At 44.2% G+C, this 15,057-nt stretch overlaps 1 protein-coding gene across 1 annotated transcript; it reads left to right on the top strand.

Annotated features, from left to right (window-relative positions):
* Positions 1-391: 391 nt before the first annotated feature.
* On the top strand, positions 392-4,983 carry LOC129851074 (potassium channel subfamily K member 15-like). The gene is made up of 2 exons (XM_055917265.1): positions 392-923; positions 1,278-4,983. Exons 1-2 carry the CDS (start codon positions 641-643, stop codon positions 2,264-2,266), a joined length of 1,272 nt encoding a protein of 423 aa, XP_055773240.1. The 5' UTR covers positions 392-640; the 3' UTR covers positions 2,267-4,983.
* Positions 4,984-15,057: the final 10,074 nt, after the last annotated feature.

Below are 15,057 nucleotides of genomic sequence, written 5' to 3'. Positions count from 1 at the left end.
CAAAGGCTCAAAGGATCAAAAAGGCTACAGACAAAAAAGTCCAAGTGTGTCCTTCTTGGCCATTAGTTGTAAAAACTGTCTAAGCTACCGGCCATCATTAGAGCTGAGGTTTAACCCAGTGTGTAACATGAAAAATCAGTTTGGCTAGCCAGGTCCAGGTCAGGAAATTCTCCTAGTCTGGCCCTGTAATGAGAACACATACCCCAAAGCCTATGGAAAGTGCGTGCAGTGCCATTGTAAAAAATACGACAGGTACAATTACCTATTATATGTAATACTATATAGGCCTAGGACACTGATGAGTTATATCAATCAACTATGTAGGCCAGGCCCCAAAACTGTTTGGTGAATGTGACTATGTGCGCGCTTTGATCTAATAGGGGAAAATGATGCAAAAAAAAAAAAAAAAATGTGCCTGTTTAATCACCTGTAGGGCCTAGCACTTTTCTTCAAGTAGCCTAAGATAATAACAGAGGGACAACAAGCAGTAAAACAGGTGTAGGATCGTTCTTCCTATAATTAGCAAGGCTGTGTTGGTCAAGGCTTGCATGACATAACTTGCGCGTACACCTGCTGTCTCTCTTCCTTATCACACACCCTCCCACCTCTCAGTGCCCACTCGAGTTCGCTCGAAGTGAGAATGAAGGCGCAGAACATTCGGACCCTTTCTCTCATCCTGTGTATGCTATCCTACCTGCTTGTGGGAGCCGCGGTGTTCGACGCCCTCGAATCAGAGACCGAGAACTCGAGGAAGAAGATCCTGGAACAGAAACGCAATGAGCTGAAGAAGAAGTACGGATTTACCGATGACGACTACCGGGAGATCGAGAGAGTGGTTCTACAGTCGGAGCCCCATCGCGCGGGGAGACAGTGGAAATTCGCGGGATCCTTTTACTTTGCTATCACCGTCATCACAACGATAGGTAACTAATTTTGCTATGCCGTTTAGAAATATGTCCCAAGCAAGTCTTGGACTCTTTGTTTATGTGGTTTCTTTGCTCTGCAAGTGAAATCATCCATACATGAATCATCCATGCATCCATACACCAAATATGTTTGAACATTTCCTCCACTCTTATGGCGCTTACCATGGTGCTGAAGCTGAACTCTTGTTTAAATTATTAGTGAAACCGGCAGTTATGATAATGCCGTTATGGGGATTGTGTTAAAGAGACTACTGTTCTTTGGGTTATTTAAAATATTTACTGTGTGTGTGTTGTTTGTGTTAATGTACACATATGATGTGTCTATAACTTTGATATGATTCTGTTCTGCAGGTTATGGTCATGCTGCTCCAAGCACTGATGCTGGAAAGGTATTCTGCATGTTCTATGCAGTTCTGGGTATCCCTCTGACACTGGTCATGTTCCAGAGCATGGGGGAGAGGATCAACACGTTAGTCCGCTACCTCCTCTGCAGGCTCAAGCAATGCATGGGCTTACGGAAGACTGATGTGTCCATGGGGAACATGGTGCTGGTGGGCCTCCTGTCCTGCATGAGCACCCTCTGTGTCGGGACAGCAGCCTTCTCCCACTTTGAGGGCTGGACCTTCTTCCATGCCTACTACTACTGTTTCATCACGCTCACCACCATCGGCTTCGGGGACTTTGTGGCCCTGCAGAAGAAGGAGGTCCTCCAGAGGAGGACTCCCTATGTGGCCTTTAGCTTCATGTACATCCTGGTGGGGCTGGCAGTGATCGGGGCTTTCCTGAACCTGGTGGTGCTACGCTTCCTCACCTACAGCACAGAGGAGGCAACCAGGAGCCTGGAGGCGGAGGAGCAAAAGCCAGCAGTGCCTAAGAGGACAGGGGGTGGAGAGGTGGGGGAGGAGGAGGCAGATGTGGAAGCATCAGTATGGGACAGAGCTGATGGGATAGAACGGTTTGGAGCTGAGAATGGGAACAGTAGCCGCTGTAACCTCTCCCTGCCCATGGAGGGAGGCACCAGTCGTACCAATCTCATCCCCTCTCCATCTGAGGAGCGTAGAGAGACACCTGGGGTCAGGGACCCTGCTAAGCATCCCGAGTCCCGCATCAGCGCCCTCTGCTCCTGTATGTGCTTCAGGCTGGTTGCCTGTGACAGCCCCTCTCCGGCCCACTGTGAGCACTCAGGCTGCCACAGCAATCCTGTCTTCTACAACTCCATCTCCTACAGGGTGGATGGAGCCTCCTGCAGCTCCAGGGGCACCTCAACCCAGTCCTTCCCCAGCAGCGATGCCCTTTTCCTGGGGATGAGCAGCCCTCACACACGGAGGAAGTCAGTATAGCTGCTTGGATTGTTGGGACTCACTCTGGACTAAAGTGGTCTTTGTTCTTATCTACACTACAGCCAGAGATGTTACTCTGATTCTCTGCAGGTGGAACAAATTGTGTACGCTTTTCCAAAAAGGTCACATTTACAGATTTTAGGTTGTGCTTCTACACTATATATACAAAGTATATGGAAATCCCTTCAAATAAGTGGATTCAGCTATTTCAGCCACACCTGTTGCTGACAGGTGTATAAAATCGACAAACATTGGCAGTAGAATGGCCTTACTAAAGAGCTCAGTGCCTTGAACGTGGCATCGTAGTAGGATGCCACCTTTCCAACAAGTCAGTTTGTCAAATTTCTGCCTTGCTAGAGCTGTCCTGGTCAACTGTATGTGCTGTTATAGTGAAGTGGAAACATCTAGGAGCAACAACGGTTCAGCCGTGAAGTGGTAGGCCACACAAGCTCACAAAAAGGGACTGCAGTGTTGAAGCGCATACAGTGGTTCCTCCTTTAAAATTTTGTACGTTTATACCGCGGGGCTTAGAGGTACCCAGCGTCACGGCTTCACTGCTCCAGAGCACTCATTACATTGTAGAATAATAGTGAAGACATCACAACTGTGAAATAACACATGTGGAATCAGTTAAGAACAAATTCATATTTACAAGGACAGCCTACTCCTTCCTCCCCGTCAGGGAATTGAACCCCGGTCTCCCGGGTGCCCTTCCCGCACGACACAGGGTTTCTTTAGCTAAATAGCCCAGTACTGTACTGCTGACAGTCACGTTGTACAGCGCCATATTTTCCATTCCATCCTAACGGAAACCCAGAGGGTTTTTCATTTTCCTTGAAATAGAAACACCTTAATATTAATCAAATTAATTAAGAAAGTACGAGTCAAAAGTTTGGACACACCTACTGATTCCAGGATTTTTCTATATTTTTACTATTTTCTACATTGTAGAATAATAGTGAAGACATCACAACTATGAAATAACACATATGGAATCAGTTAAGAACACATTTTTATTTACAAGGACAGGATACTCCTTCCTCCCTGTCGGGGAATTGAACCGCGGTCTCCCACGTGCCCTGCCCGCATGACACAGGGTTTCTTTAGCTAAATAGCCCAGTACTGTATTGCCGATGTCACGTTGTACAGTTTCCTTTTTCCTTTTTCTCAGAATATAAACACCATAATATTAATCTAATCAATTAAGCCAAATTTCTTAAAATCAATCCCATATACTATGCTATTACAAAAAAGGTTTTAAATTCTCTGGTAATGCCAATATGGAAGACTATCAAATGCTTCTCAAAGATCCCTCTGGTGGTCAAACTAGCACTAACTTGCATTAACAGAAAAAATGGCTTACAATTTGATACGTGCCACAGAATGCTGCAGTATGACGCAACTTTTAACGGAGGAACCACTGTAGAGGGTAAAAATCGTCTGTCCATGACTGCAACACAAGAACTGTTCGTCGGGAGCCTCATGAAATCGGTTTCCATGTCCGAGCAGCTCCACACACGCCTAAGATCACCATGCACAATGCCAAGCATCGACTGGAGTGGTGTAAAGCTTTCCACTATTGGACTCAGGAGCAGTGGAAACACATTCTCTGGAGTGATGAATCACGCTTCACCATCTGGCAGTCCGACGGAAGAATCTGGTTTTGGACAATGCCAGGAGAACGCAACCCAATGCATAATAACAACTGTAAAGTTTGGTGGAATAATGGTCTGGGGCTGTTTTTTATGGTTTGGGCTAGGCCCCTTAGTTCCAGTGAAGTGAAATCTTAATGCTTCAGCATGCAATGATATTCTAGACAATTCTGTGCTTCCAACTTTGTGACAACAGTTTGAGGAAGGCCGTTTCCTGTTTCAGTATGACAATGCCCCCATGCACAAAGCAAGGTTCATACAGAAATGGTTTGTCGAGATTGGTGTGGAAGAACTTGACTGGCTTGCACAGAGCCCTGACCTCAACCCCATTGAACACCTTTGGGATGAATTGGAACGCCGACTGTGAGCCAGGCCTAATCGCCCAACATCAGTGCCCGACCCCACTAATTCTCTTGTGGCTGAATGGAAGCAAGTCCCCGCAGCAATGTTTCAACATCTAGTGGAAAGCCTTCCTAGAAGAGTGGAGGCTGTTATAGCAGCAACGGGGAGACCAACTCCATATTAATGCCCATGATTTTGGAATGAGATGTTTGACGAACAGGTGTCCACATTCTTTTGACCATGTAGTTTGTTAATTTTTTTCCAGTCAATATGTAGCTTTTACAGGTATCCTATTCTGCATTATATTTTTTAATTGCATTGTTTTCTATGACACAGATAAATACATTATTTACTCAGGTATAGCGGTCTAAGGTACTGCATCTCAGTGCAAGAGGAGTCACTAAAGTCCCTGGTTTGATTCCAGGCTGTATCACATCCGGACGTGATTGGGAGTCTTTTGGCCCAGCCTCGTCCGGGTTTGGCCAGGGTAGGCCGTCATTGTAAATAATAATTTGTTCTTAACTGACTTGCCTAGTTAAATAAAGGTTAAATAAAAAGTTAAGTAAAAAAGTTATGAAATAAAATGTACTACATCGTCAAACTGTTTCTTTTCTCTAAAGAAGCTCACTGCTTGTAGTATATGATTTCTTGACGAATGCACAAATGTTTAAAATATGGGCATTATGATGAAGGAAATGTTTTCCATACAAGAGGAAAACTTATGCGCCCCAGACCTGCAATCATTTGCTTATTTAAAGCAATAGCTTACATTGCATGTAAATTATAAAACAAATCTTTACGTTTTGTATGAATAGACTTATCAACATCTGTACGTTTCATCCCCATAGTTTTGGAACTCTAGGTATAGACTACATCATGAGGATAGGAAACACTAACGAGGGAGAGAGAGAGACAGACACAGGTGGGCCCACTGAACGTCTCAGACATTCCTCTATGATGTCACCTGTGACCTGCAGCTTATTTCCAGTCTGTTATCATCAGCTGATTTGCACTCTCGGCTTAGGCTGATTCCCTTGGTAACGTGTCCATCCCCAGCTCTCTGCAGTGGAAAACGTGCTGGAGAGGAACACTGGGAGGAAGCTGAGATGTGAAAAGTATTGACTGTGATCATTTCTGTATTGACTCTCTTGCATCTCTGACCAACTACGCCAACTACATTTTAACAGAAATAACTGTCACAACACATTAAGTATGCTGATAAGATCCCTTTCTTCAAAACAAATGGCCATAGTTTCTGCTCCAACTAGTGCAGATTCATGAGATGATCACAGGGCCTCTAGTGGCAGTAGTCTTTAAGGGCTTTATTAAATCAGATCCTCTTTAGCCAACATCCGCATAGTTGTTTTGGTGGTGTTTGGAGGTGGAACTGTGATAGAGCTGTCAAATGGCCCCTGGTATTATACCGAAATCGGACATTGCCATTGGCTGGAATGTGAGATGTAATCTCCACCTCGATTAGGTTGCTTAGTCCTATTGTTATTTAGTCAGTGTTCTTAGTTCAAATTTGTGTTCCTGTTCTTGTCCATTAGTGTTCTGTATTTTGTCTTGTTCTGTGTGGACCGCAGGAACAATCACTGCTGCTTCTTCAACAGCTAATGGAGATCAGAATAAAAATCATAAATCATAGAAATCCTAATCATAATTATTTCTATATAGCCTACACTTTCTCGTTCTGAACTTCCGCGACTGGGATGGGTGTGGTTGTGGCAATGATCAAGAGTAGCTGCTCACCGATTTGACAGCTCCAACGCAGTTAGACCTCTGACACCGCCAAAACATCAGCTACAGTATGCAGGTATCGCCGGTTAAAGCTTACTGTATGCTTCCCAGTCAAAACAGTTTGCACATATGACAACATTTTGTGATGTTTTGGTTAGTTTTGATCTTCATAATTTTTTCCCTGGCTGTTTGTGCACACAATTCTTTCTTCAGGCAAGTAGAAATTTGGCAGCCGAAGTCTACGCCCCTTCATTAGTGATTGGTTAACAGTACTACTCCCAGTGGGAGTGGGAACATGAAGTGTTTGTTGGTATTCAAGGAGAGATTACCAGTTTTCATGCAAATTTTTTCACTTGAGATACAGTATACTGCACCAAACCTCTTAGTTAGTGTTGCAGATCACAGGGTTTGGTCAAGACGTTTACACAGATCAGACATGGACAGAGTTGGATTAGCTCAGTTTCAAGGGTGTTTATTAACCCTCGCAAGGCTGCTGGCCAAGACGGCATCCCTAGCCGTGTCCTCAGAGCACGCACAGACCAGCTGGCTGGTGTGTTTATGGACATTTTCAATCGCTCCCTATCCCAGTCTGTTGTCCCCACATGCTTCAAGATGGCTACCATTGTTCCTGTACCCAAGGCGGCATAGATAACTGAACTAAATGACTACCCCGTAGCACTCACTTCTGTCATCATGAAGTGCTTTGAGAGACGAGTCAAGGATCATATCACCTACACCTTACCGGCCACCCTAGACCTACTTCAGTTTGCATACCGCCCCAACGGGTCCACAGATGACACAATCGCCATCACACTGCACACTGACCTATCCCATCTGGACAAAAGGAAAACCTATATAAGAATGCTGTTCATTGACTACAGCTCAGCATTCAACACCATAGTTCCCTCCAAGCTCATCATCAAGCTGGAGGCTCTGGGTCTCAACCCCACCCTGTGCAATTCGGTCCTGGACTTGACGGGCCACCCCCAGGTGGTGAAGGTAGGAAACAACATCTCCACTTCGCTGACCCTCAACACTGGGGCCCCACAAGGGTGCGTGCTCAGCCCCTCCTGTACTCCCTGTTCACCCATGAATGCCTGGCCATGCAAGCCTCCAACTCAATCATCAAGTTTGCAGACGACACAACAGTAGTGGGCTTGATTACCAACAACGACGAGACAGCCTACAGGGAGGAGGTGAGGGCACTCGGAGTGTGGTGTCAGGAAAACAACCTCTCCCTCAACAAAACAAAGGAGATGATCGTGGACTTCAGGAAACAGCAGCAGGAGCACCCCCCTTATCCACATCGAAAGGACAGCAGTGGAATAGGTGGAAAGTTAAGTTCCTTGGCGTACACATCAGACAAACTGAAATGGTCCACCCACACAAACAGTGTGGTGAAGAAGGTGCAACAGCTCCTCTTCAACCTCAGGAGGCTGAAGAAATTAGTCTTGTCACCCAAAACCCTGACAAACTTTTACAGATGCACAATCGAGGGCATCCTATCGGGCTGTATCACAGCCTGGTACGGCAACTGCACCGCCCTCAACCGCAAGGCTCTCCAGAGAGTTGTGCGGTCTGCACAACACATCACCGGGGGTAAACTACCTGCCCTCCATGACACCTACAGGATCCAATGTCACAGGAAGGCCAAAAAGATAATCAAGGACGTCAACCACACAAGCCACTGTTCACACAGCTACCATCCAGAAGGCAAGGTCAGTACAATTGCATCAAAGCTGGGACGGAGAGACTGAAAAACAACTTCTATCAAGGCCATCAGGCTGCTAAACAGCAATCACTAACTCAGAAAGGCTGCTGCCTACATTGAGACCCAATCACTAGCCACTTTAAGAAATTGATCACTAGTCACTTCATACAATGCCACTAAATAAATGGCACTTCAATAATGTTTACTTATCTTACATTACTCATATCACATGTATATACTGTACTTTATACCATCTATTGCACCTTGCCTATGCTGCTCGGCCATCGCTCATCCATATACTTACATGTACATATTCTCATTCACCCCTTTAGATTTGTGTGCATTAGGTAGTTGTTGGACTGTCTGAACTTGAAACACAAGCATTTCGCTACACTTGCAGTAACATCTGCTAACCATTTGTATGTGAAAAATAAGATTTGATTCTGGGCTCCGGGGTCTTGCGGGGAATAAAACTGAGCTCCATCTGTTATGGCACACAACTACACAGGAGTAACCTCTCTTCCCCGAGTCCCCTCCCTCATGTGCTGCCATTCTGGCAGCTTTATGGGACTCGTCCAGCTGGTGAGCAATTAGCCCCTTGATTACTCACAAACCACAATCAACGCCAATTAGTCCTGGCTGAAGAGCCTGTCGAGACCTGGCACATCCAGCAGAGGGAGCCATCGCCTTGTGTTGTAGATTCCGTATGTCACCAAGCCTCGATGAGTCTCCCCCTGGTGGCTAACCTGCTGTACGCCACACTAGATAAAGTCATTCTCGGGCAAAAACATCAAAACTAAGGACAGATTTTTTGATTTCTTGAAGAAGTGTTTCTGGCTATGCTTTTGCTACAGTGTCTCAAGGACAAACAACAGTAATATTGTTTCTTTTTTTGTAGTTTTTCAAGCAAATGTCTTTAAGAGCAGGGGGTCTTAAACTTTTTCAGCCTGAAATAGAAATTCTGTGGGACCCAAGCTTATGAAAACATACCACTATACGTAAATATCGGTACATTTCTTTGCCCTTATGCCTAAAACAAATGCAATATAGAAAAAAAACAAAAAACAATGAAATATCCATAAATATCTTTTAATGTTTATTTTTCCCCATTAATACATAGCTGTCTAGGTTGGAACTGCTGCTGTTAAAATACAATAACTTCATTCATTCTGAACTGGAATAAACTGACTGATCACACAGATGTATAACAGAACCCCAGGAGGCTGCTGAGGGGAGGAAGGTTCATAATAATGGCTGGAATGGAACGAATGGAATGACATCAAACACCTGGAAACCATGTGTTTGATGTATTTGATACCATTCCGCTAATTCCGCTCCAGCCATTACCATGAGCCTGTCCTCCCCCATTAAGACGCCACCAACCTCCTGTGAACAGAACACACACACACACACACACACACACACACACACACACACACACACACACACACACACACACACACACACACACACACACAGGCTCAGTTTTTGATCGTGCAACCCTAAATAACAGTACAGATAAAAAATAATCAGGCCTACTGTACAACTTACTGTAGAAGTTATTGTTGAAAAAAAGTCTAGGTTGGAACTGTTGCTGTTAAAATATAATAAATAGTTTGTATTCTGAACAGGAATAAACTGATTGATCACATCACACAGTTGTAGACCAACACACACACATACACACAAGTCCTAATGACAGGTGTGTGGCCGGTTGAAGTTTTGAAAAAGCAGGTCTATTCTGGGCTCAGTTTTTGACAGTGCAACCCTGAGGTCATGCTCAGCATTGACACTGTTTCTGTACTTGTTTTTTAAGTACGCCAGAGTTGAGAACCCTGACTCGCATAGGTATATGGTGCCAAACTGGACTAGTACATCTACTGCTTTCTCAGCCAGGCAGGAGAACTCTTCCTGCGGTAGATGAGCAACCCAGAACTATGTGAGTGTGTTAATAAGCATCTTGCTGCCAATGCTTGCTTGTAGTGTCACTAAGGCCTCCATCTCTGGCAGAATTAGTCCTAGGTTTGATGAGGACACTGCTTGAAAGGGATACCTCACCCATTGAAGTTTTTGAGATCTGTGGGTTAGGAAAGTACCGGTCAAAGTTCTGCTGCAGGCTGGCCATGTGCTCAGACATATCCTTCTTCACAGCTTCACATAGGGGGGAATCTATCTGCTGCATGTGAGCTAACAGAACAGGGAACATGCCATATGCTGCAGCCTTCAGCTGTGACTGCCACAATCCCAGGCGTGCAGTGAATCCTCTGATGCCAACTTCAAGCTCCAAAATGGTTGATTCCTTGCCCAGAAGGCTTGTGTTTAGCTCATTGAGCTTTCTGAAAATGTCAACCAGATAAGCCAGCCTAGCCAACCACAGTTTGTCACGGAAGAGGTCTGCAAGGTCGCTGTCCTCTTTCTCCAGATAGGCCAGAACCTCCTCTCTCAGTTCCCACAGCCTCTCCAGGACCCTCCCCCTGGACAACCACCTAACCTCACAATGAAAGAGCAGGTGCTCATGGTCTGCTCCCATCTCCTTGCAAAGCTCTCTGAACAGCCTTGTTTGAAGAGGTCTCTTGTTGATCAGATTCACCACATTTACGACTGAGTCGAAAACAGCCCCTAGGTTAGGTTGTAATGCTTTGCAGGCCAGTTTCACGTTGGGCACCACTCTGCAGACACGAGCTATGAATCCGGATTTGCACCGAGTCATGCATCTTGCACCATCAAAACAATTTGCCCAGTCAATTTGTAAGTCTTTCAAATGAGTGTCTACCACCCTAAAAATGTCCTCTCCCTTTGTTGATGTTTGTAGAAGGTCACAGAAAATACATTCCTCCTGGATATCATCACCAAATACGTATCTTGCACATACCATCAACTGTGGAATTCCAGCCACATCTACTGACTCATCTAATTGAAGAGAGAATTTCTTGTGTCGTTTCATCTTTTCTATCACAGATGTTTGTATGTCAACTGACATATATCTTATTCTTTTGCCCACTGTGTCATTGGAAAGTAGGACTGAGTCCACTTTTTTTGCTGCCTCCTTACCCAAAAGAGATACAGACATCCCTCAGGCAGGCTTTGATGAGCTCCTCTCCTATAATGTGGTGCTTCTTTGCCTTGGCTATATTTAGGCTAACCTGGTATGACGCTTTGAGGATAGCTCTGTTCCCTTTGAATGCCTGTTAGTGGGCAGAGAAAGCGTTTTGTCAAAAAACACCTACAATGAACTATCATCTAATTGAAAAAAAAATCTAAATATGACCTACTCTTGATTTATCTTATCAGCTGTGTATGTGTGTTAATATGTTATGGTTTATATCTGTGTGATGTGTTAAATCATTTTATTTAGAATAAAAAAGATTACTTGTATTTTAACAGCAACAGTTCCCACCTAGACTTGTTTTCAACAATAATTTCTACAGTAAGACGTACAGTAGGCCTGCATTTTTCATCTTCATCTGTACTGTTACTTAGGGTTGTATCTTTGGGTAACATTAGCTATTAGCTGAGTACGAGGGGATTGTTTGAAAGAGAAACTCACATCTACTTCTATGAGAGATGGTGCTCCCTTATTTTTGCTCATCGTCACCTGTTATAAAATGACAACAATGCCTTGCTAGCTGACTTACTCTTCCGCTGTCGAAGCATTCTGCCCTGTTCTGAAAGAACTCACTGGGTGTACAGTCAGCCTGTGGATGTTAAAGTCAGGACATGTTGTTTTAATTTGTTCGTTTTGAGAGACTCATTACTAAGCACTTCCCCACACAAAACACATTGAGGGCGATCCTCATTATTTCTCAAAGTTTATACAAAACCAAGAGAGAGAAACTCATCGCTATATTTGCGTTTCATGACGATTGAGCTCAGTCAGAACCTGTGGCTAGCTTGAGTCCATTTGATGGCAGCTGAAAGTGATGGCGAGTGGGAATGACAAGTCAGTGGCTGACAGCACATCATCTGCCGCTGAACAACAGAGCTGCAGCGTGAGGGTAGCGGAGTGATCTTCAAGAATCTTCAAGAAAACCGCAGGAAAAAAGATCTGGTAAACGACGAAGCACACAGGCTAGTGATGGGCATTCAAGCTCTTTTCAGTGACCCGGCTCATTCTGCTCAGCTCACCATAAAGAGCCGGCTCTTTTGGCTCTCAAACGGCTCTTTAAAATATATGTGTTTTGTATTTTTTAAAGTCAAACAGTTTGCGATAGTTTGACCATGATTGGTGTTAAAACAATTCCAATTCAATTATTAAATGAAATCATACTCTACCTTAACCACAATGTATTTAAAAAGGCATTGGTTTGTTATGAAAAAGAATACTATTAAACATTTGCATTAAAAGTATAACTTTTTAATTAATATAAACAAAGTGCATATAAATCTAACCATTCAAAACGAACACAATCTGAACAACGTAATAATAGAATATTGCACCATATCAAATAAAAATAAATAACAATGTGCAAAACTGCAGCATCTTACTTAAAACATTAAACTGGTCCCTCTTCTCTCTCTTCTTTATTGCCATGTTATAACCAGCAGCACACAGCAATGCTGACCATATTTTGCTTTTATGAGAGATTTGCATTCAGAAATGCAAGCTGCCTCACTTTCGAGGGGCTGATGCGGTTTCGTCTCTTAGTAATTATTTGTTCCGTTTTCGAGAAGACCCTCTCAGAGGGAACAGATGTGGCCACTATGCAGAGTCTCCCTATCATGACTTTAGTAAGCCGTGGGTAGACCGAGTCCTTGTTCTTCCGCCAGCTCAGAGGATCTGCAGATCTTAGGAGGACTTTCTGTTGGACACCCTGTGTTCAGCCCAAATTAGTCCTGGCTGAAGAGCCTGTCGAGACCTGGCACGTCCAGCAGACTCTCAACTCACATGTCCTGTGGTTACATTTGTTTCTCTCTGGCGGCTGGCTGTGATTTGCTGCAGACCCTTACACAGGAGTATCATTTTTGAGGCTGTCACAGTTGAAAAGGGAGAACAGTAACTTATTAATTAATTTTCATGTTTTGTCTACTGATACTACATTCTAATCTACTGCTCATATACATATATAATACTGGATTAAATAATGATGTAGTAATAACTGCTTACTGCACCTCTCTCCATTGATCTCCACAGTGACCTGCTCAAAGGGTTCTAGGACTCTGCACATCTCCTCCACCACCTCCCATTCCTCTTGGGTCAGAGCATCAACAGGTGCATTGACAATGGCCAGGGTAGAGATGATGGCATCCTTTGACTCAAGAAACCACTTCAACATATAACATGTTGAATTCCACCTTGTAGTGTAGTCTTGTTTAGGCCTCAGCTCAGGCATCCCCATCTGACGTTGTGTAGACTTTAGTTTTTCAGCACCTTCTGTGCTCCTGTGGAAGTATGCCACAGCTGCTTTCACTTTGTACACAGTGGGCTTTCTCATCTTCAGAGCATCTCTTACAATCAGGTTGATTGTGTGGGCAAGACATGGATGATGGGGTCCATTTTAACATTTTCATGGCTTTGGTTATGTTAGCTGCATTGTCGCTAACACAACAGACCACTTTTCCATCTACTTGCCATTCGCTGGCCACTCTCAACAGATCCTCTGCCAAGTTCTCTGAGGTGTGTCTGTCGATGAACTCCAAGCAGTCCAGAAGACAGCTAGACATCGAAAAATCTTCAATGAAGTGACAAGTGACCGACATGTAAGAAGTAGTTACCCTTGATGTCCAGCAGTCAGTGGTAAGGCAAACTGCAGTAGCTTTTTGGACTCTTTCCCGCACTGAAGCCTGTGTGCTTGTCACGGCCGTCGTCGGAAGGAGACCAAGGTGCAGCGTGGTGAGTGTACACTTTCTTTTATTTTAGTAAATGTCGCCAAGAAAACAAAGAAACGACCGTGAAGCTTAACAGGGCATGAGTGCCACTAACAAAGATAACTACCCACAAACACCAAAGGAAAAAAGGCTGCCTAAGTATGATTCCCAATCAGAGACAACGAATGACAGCTGTCCCTGATTGAGAACCATACCCGGCCAAAACATAGAAATACAAAACATAGAAATAAAGAACATAGAATGCCCACCCAAATCACACCCTGACCAAAACAGAGGCATAAAAAAGGCTCTCTAAGGTCAGGGCGTGACAGTGCTCTCATACGGTTGTGGAATAAGTGATTTTGAAAAGGTTTTCCTGCTTGGAATTGTGTACATTGGATTTAGACTATTGCTACAATTTCTTAAACCTCTGTCCTCCACGATCAAAAATGGCTGGAAATCGGTGGCAATCATTTTAGCCAATGCAATATCAATTTGGCCTTGTTTTGCTACAGACATAGACTTTGGAATGAACTGGTCCATAGAAGACTGCGTTGCTGTGGGTCGTGGAGTAGGCCTACTTGACTGAGTGGATACATCTCCACGTGTGGAGGTGCTGGCTCCACCGCTATCACTAGCAGGCCCGCTAGTTTCTCAAAGCTCCGCTACAGCTAGCTTCACAGTTGGGTGCACAGTTCGCATATGCCGGTGTAGGTTGTGCGTAGAACCGGCTTTATATGAGATTTTGTTTTGGCAAATTCTATACTGTGCTCTAACATTGTCTACATTATTAAAATGCATCCAAATGCTACTGTGCTTCCGACTCATTTTCCAGCTGTTGTTTTCACAGCTGTCCTTCCTCTCTCTCCTTGGCTGCTAAGTGTGTCTGTGAGTGAGTTGGCTCGGCCCTCCGTCACGCATCTTTGGTTCATTGCTTGACAGCGTGTCTGATTGACAGGAACAACAGGTGAGGCTGTTAGTTTGAGCAGACAGTCAGAACGAATGTGTGCCGTTGAACATTTATGCCTATATTATTCTATTTCTTTTTTCGTTCTTTGAATTAGTTAATTCTATTCATTTCAATCTTTTGATTATTCATATCTTAATTTTGTAATATTTCTCTAAATAGATTTGACTCTTCTGATATGTGAGCCGGCTCCCAACGTTCACCTACAAGAGCCTCTTAGAGCCGACTCGTTTGCGAACGACCCACCACTAACACAGGCATCTTCCTCCCACTCGCGCTGCTGCCAAACTGAGCTGAGATACCGCTGCTAAACAGTGAGCGCAGTTGCACTTGTCCAAATCAATTCCAGTAATTAATTAAATTATTATACATTTACTCTGACATGTCGCGGCCCACTATTAACAGGTCCGTCGCGACCCATTCTTTAAGAAAGACTGCTTTAGGAAGTATGAGAGCACAGACGGTCGTTTCGCCTATCCAAGTTCTGCTAGGAGCAAACTGAACCTATGTATGAGGTTGCCTTAACATTGGAGCTGATAGAGAACCCCCGTATGAGTCATAATACCCATAAAAC

The sequence above is a fragment of the Salvelinus fontinalis genome, chromosome 3 (assembly GCF_029448725.1).
Source record: "Salvelinus fontinalis isolate EN_2023a chromosome 3, ASM2944872v1, whole genome shotgun sequence".
Classification (NCBI taxonomy): domain Eukaryota; kingdom Metazoa; phylum Chordata; class Actinopteri; order Salmoniformes; family Salmonidae; genus Salvelinus; species Salvelinus fontinalis.
Note: the sequence above shows the minus strand (reverse complement) of the source record. Positions and strands in the feature narration are given on the sequence as shown.

Excerpts from the sequence above, each read along its gene's own strand:
- LOC129851074 (XM_055917265.1), top strand. The coding sequence starts at position 641 with ATGAAGGCGCAGAACATTCGGACCCTTTCTCTCATCCTGTGTATGCTA. Across the intron at positions 924-1,277 it reads CACCGTCATCACAACGATAG|GTTATGGTCATGCTGCTCCA; the intron begins GTAACTAATTTT and ends TCTGTTCTGCAG.